General features: G+C 45.4%; 1 protein-coding gene across 9 annotated transcripts; it reads right to left on the bottom strand.

Moving 5' to 3' along the window:
• Window positions 1-1,148: 1,148 nt before the first annotated feature.
• On the bottom strand, window positions 1,149-17,686 carry LOC108155397 (neurexin-3b). 9 transcript variants are annotated; one of them, XM_017286183.2, is made up of 13 exons: window positions 15,648-17,686; window positions 14,971-15,444; window positions 14,596-14,907; window positions 14,407-14,523; window positions 13,960-14,344; window positions 13,520-13,890; window positions 13,305-13,425; window positions 9,121-9,268; window positions 8,296-9,053; window positions 7,871-8,221; window positions 7,544-7,779; window positions 5,677-6,040; window positions 1,149-3,992 (listed from the first exon to the last, which is right to left on the bottom strand). In XM_017286183.2, the coding sequence occupies exons 1-13, from the start codon at window positions 16,599-16,601 to the stop codon at window positions 2,965-2,967; spliced, it is 5,619 nt and encodes a 1,872-aa protein (XP_017141672.2). In that variant the 5' UTR covers window positions 16,602-17,686; the 3' UTR covers window positions 1,149-2,964. The 9 variants fall into 9 exon arrangements, with proteins under 9 accessions (XP_017141672.2, XP_017141673.2, XP_033245298.1 ...); XM_017286184.2 differs by having other exon boundaries at window positions 5,677-6,019; XM_033389407.1 differs by having other exon boundaries at window positions 7,589-7,779.
• Window positions 17,687-18,293: the final 607 nt, after the last annotated feature.

Here is an 18,293-nt window from a genome sequence, read left to right as displayed (position 1 = left end):
CTCTCTGCGATTTGCCCTCGCAATCGCCATCGCCATCTCCTGTTCCAATTACCATTGATCTATTTCTCGTAAGTTACATGCTTTAACTATTTACTGTTATTTACTGTTACCCATACAACTAACTGTCTAACTTGCCTCGTCCTTACATCCATACATACATATATCATACATCCACATAACATTTATCTTGATTCAAATCGTTTTTCGGTTGGTTCTCTAATATATTGTATCTTATTGGGAAAACGTAAGTTGCATGACGTGTGAAATTTTGAAGTAGTTTCGGAATATACTTGAATTCTCATTTTGATTTCGTTATCGAGACTGTGTGGGGGTGTGTGTGCAAAGCAAATTTTGGATATAGTATCTATAAGTACATATTTAATTTGGTTTTCTCTGGAATCGAAATGAATAAACTTTTGTGGTTTACGAGTAGTTTAAATGCAGAGTTTTCCTTGTGCAGCATTAACATTGTGAGGAGATAGAGAGAAAGTTATTTGGGAGAGAGTGTTACATACATACATGTAATATATCATTAAGTGGGAATGGTTTTCTTATCAACAGCATTCATTCGAAACTCTGTTGCTCCTCGTTTGGTTTCCATTATCGAATCGAAGGGACGTAATACACAATAATCATAGTTTTTCGTTTTGTTTTTTTGTTAATTATACATTTTTTCGTATGTATGTATATGTTGTATAGATGTACATATATAAATAGTATAGTTTTGTTTGTGTGTATGTCTTGTATAATAGATTTATGTTTGTATGTGTGAGAAAGTGTACTTGTAGTTGTAATTGTCCTAGGTGTCCAGCTAGATTCGCTAATTTGTCTTGTGGTTTTTGTTTGGTATCGCCTCGGTTCTCCGTTCCGTCCTTTTTGTATACAAGTTTGAGGGTTTTAAAAAACTCGAAAATATATCAAAAATTTCTTGAAATGCAGTACATATGTATTTTTTTGTTTAATATATATCTATATATATATATATGTGTGTGTGTATATATTTGTCCGTGTATAGAAATATCATTCTTTCCTAGCTATCGCATCGCCAGGGACTTCCATTAAGATTTTTAAGAGAAATATGTATTGAATGTCCAAGTAATTTTTCTAGTGAGTGAATGTGTGTGTGTTTGTGTGAGTGTGTGTGTATAAGTAAGTGTATATAAGTTGTCTTGTATATAGAGTCCAAATGATATACATACATATGTGATTATGCATATATGTATGCTAGAGTATACATGATACAGTTACCAAAAAAAAAAAAAACAAAAACACAAAGAAATCTCGCTCCTAACTGTGTTGTGCATGTGTGTGTGTGTGAAAGTATCTGTGTGGGTGTAAGCATGCTTGTGTGCTGGCTGCTGCTGCTGATTGTGTATACGTCACGTATGCCGCCTCGAAAAATACGCTTAAAGCTGCTTTAATACTGTAAAATTGTTGCTTGGTTGTTCATTCCTTTCCGGTTTGTTCTTTCAGTAAAGTAATGTCTTTCGCTCACATCTGATAGCAGTTGTTGTAAAAAAGCTAGGTAGGTTCGCTTCAGTGTCAAAGAGTGTGTTGTGTCATAGAGTGTGTGTGTGTGTGTGTTAGAGTGTGGTGTTCTGGTGTCTTGTCACTTGATATGTCTGAGTTCATACTGCATACAAGTCACTGGCAATATATAGTCTCAAATACATATACATATTAAAAAGTATATATGTGGGTCTGGGAATGGTTGGGACCAACTCAAAGTCGCATCGCGAACGCTGCACGCAAACGAAAAAGTCGCCTCACGCATATACGTAGTAGTACGTCAACCAAAATCGAGTGTCTTGTCTCGTGTATTTTTTGTGTATTACGATCATTGTTAATACTATTCTCCATGTTTGCATTCTCAGCATTTTGTGAATCGATTTTGATTTCGATTCACGTTTGTTTTTAATACATACTAATCTCCATGTTTGCATTCTCAGCATTTTGTTAATCGAATTCGATTCACATTTACAATTTAACTAATTAAAGCCGTTTTCAATTCAACAAACAATCTGTAGCTTAAATTCTTGCATTCATCGTTATCATTATTGTAAACGCATTCCCCCGTCCCAACCCGATCCGATCCGGGAAGGGAGGAACACATCTACAGCACCACATTTTGTTACTTTACACGCTGCCTAGGCAAAGGAAAATAACCCATACAGAACCTCATTATTTTATGTATTTAATGTACTCTATACGTATGTATATAAATATATATATTTGTAATTAGTTTTACATATAATCGTATTATATTGAATTTCTTCTAAATTGTTTAGTGGCTTTTCTAGTAGATTTGTTGCAGTTTAATTGTTTTCTTGACACGTTTCGTAGCGTACTTTGTGGCGAAATATTTTACACAATTACTTGATTGGCTAGTGGCATAATTTATCATAACGTAGTGATATATAATATGTATATATTTATATGTGGTATATATAGTGTAGTACATATGCTTATACGCTGATGGTTGGGGCTCTGTGGCTGTAGATCTTTAGCAAGTCTTGAGTTTGAAGCTATAATTTTTTAGGCATTATTTAAAGTTTACTTTGGTATTGCCGCTAATAAATTAGATGCGCTTCCAAAGTGTATATCTGCCAGCTGACATTATTAATATATCCAGCAGAAACGACCGACCCGACTCGCGCATGTTGCTTCTCTTATTATCCTTCCATTCTTTTGTACACTCCGGTCACACTCCACACTTCACTCAAACTTCTGACTGAGTCTGCATTTAATTAACGTTATGAGGCTGCTAAATAAATATATATTTATATTTATAGTTGTATATATATATAGGTATATGTGGTTGTATGCATCTATGGGTACACATGTGGGGTATTATTTTCTTAGGGGGGACTTTCACTTTCGGCTCGCTTTGCACTACTTGCATTTTATTGCTAATTTGACGATAATTCCTCGCTCCTGTTTCCGTTTCCGTTTCCTTGTTGTACCTTACACATACCACTCCTTGACGTCCTTGGAGTCGCGCTTCTTGGCTTTTGGCTGTACGAGACCGGCCATCTGGGGCCTGCCATCGCTGCCGTAGCCCAGGGATCCGCTGCCGCTGGACATCATGCCGCCACCTCCTCCTCCTCCTCCTCCGCCGCCGCCGCCGCCGCCATTGCCGTTGCCGTTGTGTCCATTGTGCATTTGCTGCTGGCCATGGAGCTGCTGCTGCCCTCCGGCCGCACCCTGATGGTGCTGGCGCTGCTGGTGATAGGATCCATTGGTGCTGGTGTTGCCCAACAGCGCGGCGTTGGGGTTGTGTGATCCGTAGGCGGCCGCCTTCTCACTCTCCGTCTTGTAGCCGCGATCCCCGTTCGACTTGAGCCACAGCACCAGGAGAATGACCAGGACGACGGCTATGAGAATGCCGGCCACAATGCCGATGATCATGGCCGTGCGCTCCTCCTCGATCGAGTTGATGCGGCCGCCCTTGGCCTTGGGCCGGTAGTTGTTCACGTTCGTATTATACGTATTGCCGCCATAGGGTCCGTACGGAGGTGGATCCTGCGGCGGCAATGGTGGCGGAAGCGGGGGCAATGGGTGGTGCTCGTCCGGCAACTGCATGCGATCGTGATCGTTCCTGCCAGAACCACCCATGCCACCTCCGGCCACGTAGATATCGAAGGGCGTTGTTTCCCGCTCGGTGACAGTGCTCCTAATCTCCGGTGGTGGCGTGGCCTGCGTCGTGGTTGTCGTCGTGGTGGTGATGGTTGTGCTCGGGCTACTGCTCGTACTGCTGCTTGTGGCTCGTTGCGTCGAGGAGGTGGATCCCACGCTGCTGGTGGTGCTCGTCTGGCTCGGAGGACTACTGCTGCTGCCCCCGCTGCTGCTGCTGCTGCTGCTGCTTCCGCCGCTCGATTGGGTGGTTATGTAGGTGGGCGTGCTGCCACTGCTGGAGCCGTGCAGCTGCTGCTGCTCTGTGGTCACATCGCTGCGTCCCGTGGTGGTGGCCGTAACCATCTCATTGTTGGTCTCTGCAAGTGGTTAGGCAGTCGTTTGTGAGTTAAGTGTTCGATTGTGAGAGTGTCTGGCATTTGGTTGGGTTTTCTGATTATCTGGTGCCAAAAGCTGTGTTTTGTGGGTGCATTATACGTATCTGCGTGTGCCCGCCCAGAAAATATTGGAACCCCCGGTTTGCTTTGCTTTTCATAGTTTATTCAACACAGATAGAGAGGATAGAGATTTAGATATTGAGAGATATGCGCTGGTGTATGGCTGTAAGGCTTTTAAGGATTAACTGTCTTTGCTTCTTCTTTGCTTAACTCTTGCCTGATATACATACGATACGTACTGTACTGCTGATATGTACAAATTGCAATTCGAATAACTAGAGAACTATGCAATCAAGAGGAGTCAAATAAATACATACATACATAGATGTGGGGGAGTGGGAACAGGAACACGATACGTAATATGGAATAGGAATTGGAAGAGGAAGATTGATTTACACAAACAAACGCTCCGTTACACAGTTATCGCTACTATATACAAGACATATAGTACATTTGCTAACCCTTCGTCCTAACCTTTAACCTTTAGCGTTTCACATTTCACTTTTAACCCTTAACTTTACCGATAAGCACGAGCACGAGTAGAGCACGAACACGAACACGAACCCCTCGCAATGCTTGCGTGCATACGCTTTGTGATCGGTGTGGTGGTTGTTGTACTGGTTGTTGTCTGGTTGTTTCTGGTTGTTGTAGTTGTTGCATTTTGTTGTTGTTTGTTGGTGGTTTAGCTCTCGTAATGCTAGAGTTAGTAATACATTTAGACAATGGTCTAGTTGGAAGCTTATAGCCTAAGTGCATTCTGTATTGGTTGTAATTTCTTGGTTGCATTTGTTTTATGGAAATTTACAGAGTATCCAAGGCGCAATCACAGTCAGAAATATGAAGACGATTTCACATTCTGAAAGAGACACATAAGGCGTACTCATTGTCAGTTCAAATTAGAAGGCAACAATCATCAACAACTGATGATGATGATGGAGAGGCGGCGATTGTTGAGATACGAGTATTATTTGATTTTAGCTGATCTGAAGATGACACGAGGGAGCGAGCGAGCGATCTGAATTGGAGTTGGGTTGGTTGGTTGGTTCTTTGATTGCTGATTGTTGGTTGTTGATTGTTGGTTGTTGGTTGTTGATTGTTGGTTGGGTTGTTGATGCATTGCGAGAGGTGCGAGGCGATATAGTTACATTTGTCTCAGAGCTGTTTTGGGCTGTTCTATGTGAGTGGGTGGTGTAAGCGTTCAAGCAGTGGCATTGCATAGTTCAAGGCGCGCACACACCTAACCTTACTTCTGCCATTGACTTTTGGGGACGACTGTACTTATTGAACGGCAACATTGAACGATAACGACAACGATTAAAAGCAAAGCAGCGTCTCTAGCTATTCGATTATACGAGTATAGGTTAACTGGAACACAACAGAACCCACAGCGTCATGGTTATAACGTTCTCTATATACATGGATCTATATATTATACTGTACATATATCGGCATACGTATAAATCGTAAATTTGATTCAAGAGTTTGCTAGCTAATGTCTGGAATGATGTGTGTGTGTGTGTAGCTGTGTGTGTATCTGTGATCGATCCAAATGCCAATGACATAATGACACCACCACCACCACAGGTTAATGGCCCCGACCACTCACCTGCGCCTCTGGCCGTGCTGGTCGACGTGAACTGTTCCGTGGTCTCCCCGTAGTCCCCAGAGCCGTGCACGCAGTCCTCGTCATCGCAGGCCCGCTCCGTGCCGTTGTTGCTGCTACCGCCAGTGCCACTCCCATTACCATTATTGCCGGTGCTCGGATTGCCGCCCTGCTGTGAGGTGGTTGTCTGCTTGGTGGGTGGCACATACACGGGCGTGATGAGGTCATCGCCGCTGCCCGACTCGAAGGGCGGTGTGCACTCGTCCTCGTCGTCGCCGCGGCATCCGGACCCGGCCCCGGAGAAGATCAGATCGTCAATGGTGCCGGGATAGCCGCTGGCCGGCGTCTGTCGAGTAGAGTTCAAAGTCTAATTTTACTTCAGTGATCTGGTGGCCAGGCTGCCAAGCGGTTATTGTATGAGGACTTTGTAATTCGATTAGTTATTTTGTTAGGTGCTGTACTGAAATACGTGTATTATTGTATGTGACGTGAGGTTTGGTTAGGTATATTATGTGTGAGTGTGTGTGTATGAAGCCACCAAAGATCGAGAACACTATTCAAGGGAGAACCCTTTGCAATTTTGAATCCAGGTCCTCACAAAATTCATTTTGGATGAAAGGCAAAAGTGTGTTTCTACGAAATCTGCGTACAAAATTATGTCTATAATTACACAAAATTGGGGAGTGAAACTCAGAAATCATATAAAACACCCTATGAAGAGGTGAATCTGTCTATAGTTTGCTTTTTTAGACTTGAGTTTTTTAGAACAAAATTCTTAAATGCTGCAATGTAAAGAATATTCTCTCCCTTAGTTTACCACTGAACTTTTATGGAAGGAGTTCACGAGGCATTAAGCCAACCGAGGCATTAAGCCAACCTCCCAATTTGGTTAATATTTCATTTCTTTACTCCGATGTGTCTACTAGTAAACCTTCAGTGACTTCATTGGTATTTGCGAGTTGAAGATGAGTTAATGTTGTGATTAGTATTGGGTATACGAGTGCGTGTTCGATGTGTGAATGCTTTGAGTAGAGTCATGCAGCATTAGTGCGGACGAGTTCTAGTGCATAGTAAATGGTATATACATATTTATCAGTACAATATATTGCTGTATATTCACAATTATTCGGTTAATGTTAATTCGTAGGTGCTGTGCAGCAATTGAAACAAATCGAAAGAAACTAAAATCATAGCTGGTTAGTGGAAAATCGTATAAATATTTCATTTGATTTATCTTTTTAGTAGGTAGTGCGTGAAAAGCGTTAAAGAAATCAAGGCGCTCCCGAGGGGAAGGAAAGGAAATCATAAATTCAATTCAAATGCAGCATTTACACTAGGGTTATACATTGAGTTAGCTAATACTTTTTTTTGTTTGATTTGGTTTGGTTTTAGTCGGAACGGTTAACGTTTGTCTTGAATGTCGAACCGAATTTCCCGGATTTGATTGTGATAACGATGTCTTTGGCTCTGGCTACTTCAAAATACAGATGATGAAGTGGCATTCGAACGGGCTAACGATTATGCATTAACGATGAGTTTTAGTTAGTTTTGGCTAGAGAGTGAGTGCTTGGGGAGCTGTACAACATTCGATTCGGTTATTGCGAGCTTATTGTTGAGTTGAATAATGTTGGTGCAATCAAATCAAATCAAATCAAATCATTTCATTTCAAATCGGCTTGGGAAAAGGGGTTCCACAACTCATGAAGCGGATTATTACAATACAATTTTGGTTAGATAAAACTTTTCGTTTTTGGGTTTTTAAAGATAGACTTTTTTGAATAAACTTTGGGTTTTTGATACGATGAGAAAAATACTTGAAAAGTTGAAAGTTGAGAGGAATTCAAATAAAATTTCAAATAAATTCCCTAACCTGCTGCATTCTCTGCAGATCATTTCTATCTAATACTCCAGTTACCAATTGAACGTCTCCTCGAATGGTGATGTGTGGGTCGCGCTCTACGGCCAAATCCAAGATGCGCAATTTGTTCACCGAGAGTCCGGCAATGACTCCAGCGAACGGCCGCTCGATGCGACTGCGGCCGTTGCGACTGAACTTGCCGCCGACTTGGACATTGGACATGGTATTGAAAACGGTCGAATGGTGGCCTGAAAATCAATCAGAATCACAGGGAAATCGTATTATTATGTGACTCCTTCCTAGAAGCATTCGTGAAAAGTTGAGCAGCCATCCACTTACTCTGCGGTGTCAGTGCCTGCACATTGTAGTCGTCGAGCTGGAGGGTGGCGTTGCCGCCCTTGCGCTGGAATCGCACCACGTGGTAGGAATTATCATTGACCTTGGTTCCGATCTCGCCCAGAGGCAGATCGACGCTGCCAATGTTGTACACCATGAAGATGTTGCCCTCGACTATCTCCAGCTCCATGTAGTCCTGGGTGGTGGCACTCTCGATGCGCAGAAGCACTGCATCCGGCTTGGTGGTTATGAAGCCCATGGCCACATTATCCTCCTCGGTGTCTGCCTGGGCGTTCTCGGGGAAGGTGTACTGTACCATGCCTTTGTTGTTGCCAAACTCATATGCAATGGATTCTAGGGGAAAAACAGCAGATGTGTGCATATAGTGTTTTGTGTATGTCTTATTGATACCGTGGAATGTGTATTACCATCATAGCATGTGGGTCCTGTGTACGAGGTCATGTCGCACTCGCAGGCATAGGCATTCCACTGTTGCACGCACACTCCCCGATTGGCGCAGGCGTTCTGGCTGCACTTGGTGGGTCCCTCGCAGCCGCTGACCACCAAAGAGCTCGGTACCACCGCATCGCTGGTGAGCGAGGGCGAGGCATCGCCCAAATCCAGCGAGGCCAGGCAGCCCTCGAAGCCGGAACGGGAAGATATGGAGGCGGGCAGCTTTGAATACATATCCTTGAACACGCCTCCTATGTAGAGGATGCCGGCTAGCTCCAGATGCATATTATTGCCGGTCAGGGTGATGATCTCAAAGGAGTCGTCAACGGTCAGCGTGTGGGTCTTGGGTCCGGGCCGCCTGATGCTGACCTGATGCCAGCGGTTGTCGTTCATATGGATGCGGGACTTGTCCCTCATGGTCACCGGGCCATCGCCCAGGTCGAAGGTGTAGTGGATGTGGCCATTCACCAGCTCCACGGCCACGAAATCGCTGCGACGACCCCCGTTGAAGACCAGCAGCCCGTTCGGCTCCACCGTCTTGAAGCGGAAGTCAATAGAGATGCTGTTGTACGCCTTGAGCATGGCCAGGCCCACGTAAGAGTGCTTGGAGCGGAAGGTGGCCGCGTGATAGGGCTGTCCGGCTGGCGAGTTCACAAAGCGGGCTGTGAGCTTGAAGGTGGCGCTCGGAAGAGCCGACAACTCCGGTCCCAGGCTCTTCACAATGTCCAAATAGCTGTGGATAGTACGAGAATAGTGGGTGAATCTTCACAGGAGGAGGGGAGGACGTGGGAGACTCTCACCGCTGTCCGTTAAACACAAAGCCCTGCATTTGCCCGACAAAGTTCGGCATGGTCGAGGTCATCTGGATCTCCTCCTCGGCATGAAAGAGACCGCCCAGGTGGATGGAACGTATCTCCATGGTGCTGTGGCGTCCCAGGATCGTTTCGGCTGCATAAAGAATATTTCCAAAAACAAGAGATGGATAAAACTCGGGGCCTCGCCAGGGGGTGTCAAGCCAGGCTCGGCTTTGCGCTAAGGTTTATTGTAGACTAGGCAGAGTACCATTAACACTGGATACATATGGTTATTGTATGGTATACGAGTATATGGGTATTATTAGGGTACTGGTAGATATGGAGTATAGTTGGTGACAAGAAGCACATACGCATATATAGTCAAAGAGTATGTAGTAGAGTATATAAGTAGTATATAGAGTAGATATAGGTATGCGGTTTTTAGTAGACATTTATCTAAGTTTTGGTTCAAAATTTTTATTTTGTTTTGTTTTTTCAAGCATTTTGTAGTCTTCACTCGACAGTGGCTGAATGTAGTTGGAATTTGAATTGAGTATTAGTTGGTTTTTTGGTTGTTATTTTTTGTTCGATTTTGTTGCAGCTTGGTACATTCTAAAGAAAGGTGCAGATTACAATACATATGTACTGGTACGGATAGTAGTTATAAGTAGTTATTGATTAAGACAAAACCAAAGGTAATTCTCGCCGCTTCAGCGCAAAACCAAATGAAAGTACGAGTACGAGTATTAGTTAAAGTAAAGTAAAGAGTTCGCTAAAGTTGGTTAGATATGCAAGTTTTGGTGCGCTTTTTGATCTGGTTTCATTGACATGGTACGAGTATACGAGAGATACGGGTATCTTTGTGTGTGAGATACATTTTCAATACGAGTACAGTGGCGGTGACATTTCATTTAATTTTCATTTGATTTTTTCATATATCATCTGTGCATTGCTTTAAATTGAACTAAAGACAAACGTAAGAAAGGTTAGGCTAACCTACAGACAATCATTTTCGAAATCATATGTGGGAAGGGGGTTCGAAATAATAGTAATGATACCAAAGAAAGAGTAATTTTTGCGATTGGTTGAACGACATTGAACTAAACATCGATTGGTTTGTTTCGTTGGTTGTCAATGTGGAATGTATCTTTGAGTTTTATTCTTGTAAATGTGTGTTAATCTGTGACCTAAAGAGTGTTCTGAGTGTATGTGTGTTTGTGTGTGTGCGGCGACTACGTCTAAGTTAATAACGGTGCATTAGCCTTAACGAGCGACCACATTGCGCATTCGACGCGTTGGCCCGCTGAATGATTGACATCTGTACATGCAAATGACTGCAGCGGCAGAGACAGAGCAATAGCAAGAGAGCAAGAGACAGCTAGAGCTACAGAGTGAAATACAGAGAGAGAGAGAGAAAGAGAGAGAGGGGGAGGGCTAGAGGTGGGTCGGAGTGAAGAGAAGTGGTAGTGAAAGTACGAGTAGAAGAACTAGGACGCTTATTACACTCGAATTTGCTGGGTGATTTGCTGGATTTGATACGAGGCGATGGCGGTACGATACGATACGATACGAAATGCAATATACGGTACACGGTATACATAGGTCGTGAGCAGGTCATGCGCTTAACTATTGTTCCTTTACAGCTATTAGTTTTGGCCTGTTATTATTGCTTTTGAGGCTTATCGTTCAGAGGTGAGGTGCGGTGCTCACATGCAAACGCTTCACGTGTGTGGAGTGGACGTGGATCTGTGTGTGCCTGTGCTCTTGAGTGTCGTGTGTGTGCCTGTGCTCTGGTGTGCTCTGGTGTGCTAAAGAGTGAGAGTGTGAGTGTCGGCAGTGTGTCGGCCAGGAGCGGACTCTGGCAAGCAGGACATTCAGCATTGATTCCACTGATTGCCATCGCCCCCTCGCTATAACCCACCGATGCGGTATCATATCGGTACTCTTTCGGAACACACTTGCGCAACGGAAAAACTAATTTGTTACGTGGCACACGATTGGCTTGCAATTGTATTGTTGGACTGATGTTGCGGATAGTTGAGTTGAGTTGAGTTTACTTAACACAAAGCTAATTACATATTAAGTGGTGCAAATTACGGCCCTGGGCGCTTCTAAACATTGTTTTGCCCTTTCTCGTCTCAATAAGTCCGCCCCCGACACAAGTACCGATATCGGTCTCGGTCTCGGTCTCGGTCCCTGTCTCTGTCTCTGCGGTTTTTCAATCGCTTTTCTCTGGGATGGCGTGACTTTCATCGAGCGATTCGGGCAAAAAAATGTTTCCCCGCGTTCTTGCGTGTCGATTTTTTTTCTCTCGCCTAAAACATGAAACAAAAAAACAATATTGTACATTGAAATCATTTACGTTGGCTTTCTCCCGTCATTTTGCATGGTTCGCTCATGGTTTCGTTTCGTTTCATTTCTTTCTTTTTTTTTCTCTGTGGGGAATTTTTTTCTGTATTATTCTCTCTTCATTTTTCAAGAAGGTCGTTTAGATCACGTTTGTGATTAGAAAATTGCATTAGCATTTGCATTTGACATTGTATTGCAAACATATTTGGTGTTGGAGTTGGTTTCTCTGAGGTCTAATTTGCATAGAAGACCGTCTGAAACAAATACTTTTAACATACCGCACGTGTGTGGTTTATGGTACAGCAATTATTTAAATGAATTTTCATTGTTTAGATTACGACAATATGTCTGTAAAACTCTTGTCCATATATATGTGGGTATATTTACATGAAATTATAATACATACAAAGTAATTTCAGGAAATTGTTCACTTGGAAAGGTTGTAAAAATCAATTATTTAGTTTCGAATTTATGAAAAAAGGAAACACAAAAATTTTGTAATTAAAAGTTGTAACCCAATTACGAAACGACATTGTTCTGTATAAATAAAATCACGAGGGACAAAACCATTTACAAGACAATCAATATAATCTTATTTAGAACACTGAAGGCTATTTATTTATGAGAAGCGCTGAAACACGACTGCTGTTCAACGGTCCTTTGCTTTTACTATATTTATTCATCATTGGGAGTATTACATAACTTTCGAATACGAATACGAATACGAGTTGAATTGGTTGACTGTGTGGGAATTTGAATTGTAATTGGAATTGGAATTGGCAATCTTAATTGGGAAATCAAACAAAGTAAGTAAGTAAGTAAGTATCGCAAATGAAAACACAACATCGAGATGTTTGAAAGAGGTTTGAGAGAAACTTACAAAGAGCAAAACAAATGTAAATGTAAATGTGAAATTACGAATGAGTTAGTAGAATATTTTTGGGGCAGATCATCTTCTTATCTTCGGTTAGAAACTCATAATCGGTGGATAGAATGATGGATTGGATGGATTAGTCATGTGGAGAAGGAAGGACATGAATCAAACAAACTTTCAGAGAGGCGTACAATGTGTGGAATGTGGAATGGTGTATGGTGTATGGATGTGGAACTTGGTGTGGTACGAGTATGATGTTTAAACTATGTATATTGCAGATGCTTAACGATGTTCACAGAGCGATACAGAGCGAGATAGATACAGAGATAGATAGATAGATAGGTTGAGAAGAGAGAGAGCTGTCTAGATCAAATCTGTATACGAGTATCATCATCAGAAGTTCGAGAAAATGTGTCATGAGAAATGAGTTTCGAAGAAATGTTTTGATAGAGAAATAAACTTTGCTAAATACTTTTCCTTTTTGTTTAATTAATTTCTTTTGTCGATTTTTAGCTGCATTTTCTTTTGGTGTGCTTGTATGTGTTCTGTCTGTGTGCGTGTGTGTGTGTGTGTGTGTGTGTAGTAGTAGTAGTTAACTGAAAAGCTCTCAAATGAAAAGTTTAAGTAGAACATAAAAGTGGATAACGCGCCGCTGACTGCACTTTCGTCGTTTTATATTGATTTTTTTCTGCTTTTGTCTGCTTTTCTTGTTCTTGATTTTCTTTAGGTTTTCTTTTCGACTGTCCTGAAGCACCTGCACACACCTTCCTGGAGGCTGGGGTTGAGTGGGGAACTTTGAACTTGAACCTCGATGTTGTGGTGCGTGGAGCACTCGAACTGGAAACTACTCGGATGGATATGCTTTGCTGAGGCGGAGACAGTCAGGACAGGAGAGTTGGTTTGGTTGGTAAAAAAAACGACACGGCACGACACGTAGTAGGGCAATAGATGTGCTGTTGATACATACATAACATACCCCTGACGGGGGGAGCCCCGTCGACTTGTAGCCGCAGATTCGACGCCCGGCGCGAGAACCGGATGGTGTGCCAATTATTGTCATTGAGCACGGACTGGCCAGCCAGGAGATTCTGCAAGTTATCCATGTGGTTGGTTGTGGTTATGCTCATGGTCAGGCCTGCTCTCGCCCCCATTCAAACGGGGGCCCCAGGACTCCGGACTCACCTTCTCCCTATCACTGAGCCGCACGCTGGCACGAATTCTACCCGCCACAAGGGCGATCTCCAGGCGGTCCGGGGAGTTGGACTCGGCGCTGGTTAGCAGGAGCAAGCCAGCCGGACGAGACGTCTTGAACCGTATTACCAGCTCCTCGGTCTGCGTCTTGGTTCCCTGTCCGTTGCCCAGCCAGATGGTCATGTGCTGGCTCCCGTTGAAGGCCACGGTGGCCAGCTCCCGGCCGCAGGTGGGTCCGCCGAAGAGGGTGGACGAGCAGTCGCAGATGGGGCGGTTCCAGCCCTCGAGACAGGTGCCACCGTTGAGGCAGGGGTTGCCGGTGCACACATTTCCCTGCACATGGCACGACGGCTTGACGGAGGCTGATCCAAGTGGGTTATCAGTGAGACTCCATCATCTGGTGGCAGGGAAATCGTGACTACTCTACTTACCCGAATCCTGAACGCGAGCAAAGGCGGCTATATCGATTGCCTTGCCACTCAGCACCAGGTCACGCAAGCAGCCCACGAATCCTTGACGCAGTGTGGCCGTCCAGATGGCCGCCGGCCAGGCTACACTATTGTAGGCCGGCCCCACTCCGCCCAGGTACATGTGCCCGTCCAGCTCGAGAATGGTTCCGTCTCCAGGCGTGCGGAAATCGTTCCAGACCCCGTCCACGCTCACCTTGGCATCGCGTCCGTTCCGGCGGAGAATCAGGTCGTGCCAGTCCCCATCGTCCACGCGGCGACGCGAGGCTCTGATCTTGGAGGCTCCCGAGCCGAGATCCAGGTGGATGTAGATGTGTCCGTTGAGCAGCTCAATGGCAATCAACACGGGCTAAGGGTAGGAGTACGGGTCACCTCAAAATGAATTCAAATGTGCCTCAGAAAGGAGCTTACGTTCTTGGCGCGCGGTTGCTTCGAGCCAGTGGCCAGGACAATGATGCCATTGGGCTCCTTGGTGCGAAACTTGAAGCTGATGGAGCTCTGCTTACCAGTCTCCCAAGGCGGCAGCACCTGAAGCATGCAGGATAGTCACCAACAGATGAGATGAAAGTCGAACTCCTAGCAAAGGGGATTTCCACTTACCAAATGCGATTCACGGGTCGTAAAGGTCACAGGATCCTGGGGATCACCACTGGGGCACTGATATTCCAGATTGCCAGCCACCTGGATCAGCTTGGAGCCGCTCTTGGCCAAATCTATCAGGTTTAGATTCAGCGTGTCCGCCGAGAACTCCACCTTGCGCAGACAGCCCACAAAGTTGTTGTGCACACGGGCTCCCAGCAGGGCTCTCGGATTGACGGCTCCCCCCACATAGACCCGCGAGGAGGATAGCATGGTAAACTTGCCAGCGATGTGCGAGTGATCCGTGTAGACATCGTCCACGACAGTAACCAGCTGAAGGACAAAGGATTCCAGTTATATAGTGGCACTCCCTGCATATACTGGTCGAATACCCACCCGACAGAAGCTGGTTATGGACGAGATCTCCTGTATGCGACGGTGTACGGTAACCTTGTGCCACTGGTGATCGTCGAAGCGCACCTTCGAGGGCTTGATGTGCATCTCCTGCTTACCGTTGGCCAGGCCCATCGTCAGGGAGACGCCGCCATCGCGCAGGGCCAGATTCAGATAGTCGGTGCCGTGTCCCGTGTAGAAGAGCAAGCCGTTCGGCTGGCGTGTGCGAAAGTAGAAGGATATGGCATCCTGGGCACTCACAATGGGCTCGGCGCCCGTCTGACCCAAGTCGTACGAGAGGAACTGTGTACCGCGGAACGTTGCTTCCGATGGCGCCTTCTCCTTCTCACAATACTGGCCATCGTACTCGAGGTTTCGACATTCGCAAATTGGACCGGAATCAGTGGATATGCAGATGCCGCCATGCTGGCAGGGATCGTTCCTTTCGCAGGCATCCGTTGTATTGCCTCGAACACCCTGATCGCATACGGATTAGAAGGACACAACAGAAATGCTGATTAAACTTCTATTCTATAATATAGACTTGCCTAACTCTGGGCATAATTTAGAAATAATGACTAGAAAATTGTATTATTCCACTATAAGAAATGGGTCATCTCGCACAGAATGGAGTACATCTTATATCTTAAAGATACTATTCTTTTCATTCATAAACTCACCCTCAGAGGCCTCTCCCGGGCAGGCAGCTCGCCGTGATCACAGGGCGCATCGCCGCACTTGATGTCACGCGGCTGTTTGATCTCTTGGCGCCTGGTGGAGCCTCCAGGCTGATCGGCATAGACCAGGTTGCGGATGGCGCCGCGGAATCGCGGCTCGAAGATTACGCTGGGCAGTGCCAGCAATGCCAGCTTGCTGCTGTACCAGTTGGGCATACCACCCACATAGACGTCCGAGTTGCTGGCAAACTTTCCGAACTGGAACTCCTTGCCCTTGGTGGAGCGCTGCTGCGAGACACCGTCGACAATCAGCGAGGTCTGGTCGTCGTTGCGCAGTACCTGGACCTTGTGCCAATGGCCATCGTGGAGTTCGCGGCCAACGGTGATGATCTGGGCCCCCCCGCCAAGGTTGTAGCGCAGTCGGAGCGCTCCCTCGACAAGTTTCAGTTCGAAGAAGTCATAGGTGCCGCCATCATCGGTGTATAGCACCAATCCATTTGGCTGCTCCGTCTTGAACTCCAGCTCGAGGGTGCCGTTCAGGCCGGTGTACCACTTCCTGAAGGTGTAAAACGAGCTCTGCGAGCCGTCCAGCTGGAAGCCAGCGCTGATGGTCACAAAGCTGGCCGCTAGGCTCACCAGCAAGGCGGTGACAATCAGCACTCGGTAGGAGCGTCGGTACTCAACGACCAGCGGGGCACAGTGAGGCGGCAGGCTGCGCTCTGGGAGGGGGTCTCTTCGACGGCGCCGAGCCTTGTTGAACATCAAGTCAGCGCTAGGGGAGGAGGAGCTGGTTGCGGCTGGGGCTGCGAGCCGCGGACTGTGCAGCATCTCAGCAGCTTGATGCTGGTTCTTATCCTTATCCATGGTGTGGTCGTTCTCCATGTGCCTGGCTGTCATTGGAGCGAGTGCATATTGGAGATGGGGTTGGGGCTGATATGTTGCACTTGGCGCCTTCATTCACACGCACACGCACACTAGTGCACACGTTGATATACGCACGTTGCGCGCGTAAAACGTAAAATGTCGCCTTGTGCTCCGTTGCGTATACGTATTCCAGTCCTTGAGCGGGAGCTTTTCGCGCGTCCTTGTATTGGTGTCGTGTCCTGTGCTGTCGTGTCCACAATATTACTACACTCTGGAATTTTATCCGCGCTTCCAACTTTCATTGAGAGAGCGCGAGAGAGTGAAAGCTCGGCCGAGCGAAGTTGGCTGCGGCTGTTATTGCTCTGTTACTGTCACTGTTACACTCTGACCACTGTTCTGCCACTGTTAGCACGGGGATTATTTATTAATTTCGCCTGATTTCGTGATGCTTATTGCAGAACTCTTTGAGTTTTTGGCATTTTGTACACTTGATTTGCATAATGTTTGGCAAATTGATTCCTAACGCGCACATTTCGCCGCCGTTGGCCGTTTTGTATCGTGTCACAGAACCGTTAGCAGCAGCAGCCAGATGTCGATGGCTGACCGCGAATGGGGCTGATGGGGGTGGTTGTGGCTGCGGCTGTGGGGTTGGTGGTGGGGCCGAAAGCTCGCCGGATACCCCTGCCCTCCGATACTGCTAGAGCGCCCACGAGCGTGTCAACGTACATGTACATACTAAAAATCGGAAAAATTTTCACTGCATGTCGAGAGTTTTAGGCGAAAATTTTTCTGTGCTACCACAGCGAGTCTCTTTTTACTGACCCCAACTGACGACCAGCTCTCAATAAAACTCAGGCACAGCAATTAATTATTTATAAGTATTGATTGGAACTATTGATTTGATTTGGGGGAACGGATTTTCAAGTCACTCTGATTTTATCTTACACAATTTCGAGATGGTGTTTATTCATTAAACGCACTTTTGTCACCAGTTTATTCCTTTTTCTATTTATGTAACTTCCTTTTATATTCTCGATTTGCTGGATACGCGAATCCCTTCGAATTTTCTGCAGATTTTTTGGCTCAACTGTGGGGTACAAAAATTTTGTGTGTCGAAATTTGTTCCGCAGCGCCTTCCGCTGCTCTTGGTTTTGATATCGATCCGCACTGCATCCACGACAAGACTGAACTGCAATTTCAAACTTAATTTCTTCGCACTGTTTCCAATGGATAACGAAAGCTTCGCCAGCTTATTCACAAAAAGCCTTGGGTTCGGTCTAGACGACTCACTTTTGGCGGTTCATCGCACCTCAAAATGTGAAGTTATATCCCCATTTAGTCACAACTTTAAATAAAACTGGTCAAATTTCCTAATTCTGTTTGGTTTGTATATTAATTGAACTATATGACTGCTCTACACCAGTTACCCCCAAAAAGTATGCTAAGAAAAGGACCTCATGGCTGGAGTGTAGCGCATGGGAATGCCAAAAATTAAAAGCTCGCTTACTTCGCACGAGGCATGCATATGCGTACTACTAACACACAAATATCCACAGTCACACAGATACACACATACGGCCCACTCACACATGCGTAATACGCAGGTTCATAACCTGCACCACTAGAAGCGTATTAGAAGGGACACGGACACATAGATACACGACGCTGTATGTGTTGGTTCATATGCATTGTACATACAAATATGTATGTATGTGCATGTGTAGCCACCCACACACGAAGACGACCCGTGTAAATGCCTTGACATTTACTACGCAACTTCGACAA

Source organism: Drosophila miranda, chromosome 2, assembly GCF_003369915.1.
Source record: "Drosophila miranda strain MSH22 chromosome 2, D.miranda_PacBio2.1, whole genome shotgun sequence".
In the NCBI taxonomy this organism is placed as follows: domain Eukaryota; kingdom Metazoa; phylum Arthropoda; class Insecta; order Diptera; family Drosophilidae; genus Drosophila; species Drosophila miranda.
Note: the sequence above shows the minus strand (reverse complement) of the source record. Positions and strands in the feature narration are given on the sequence as shown.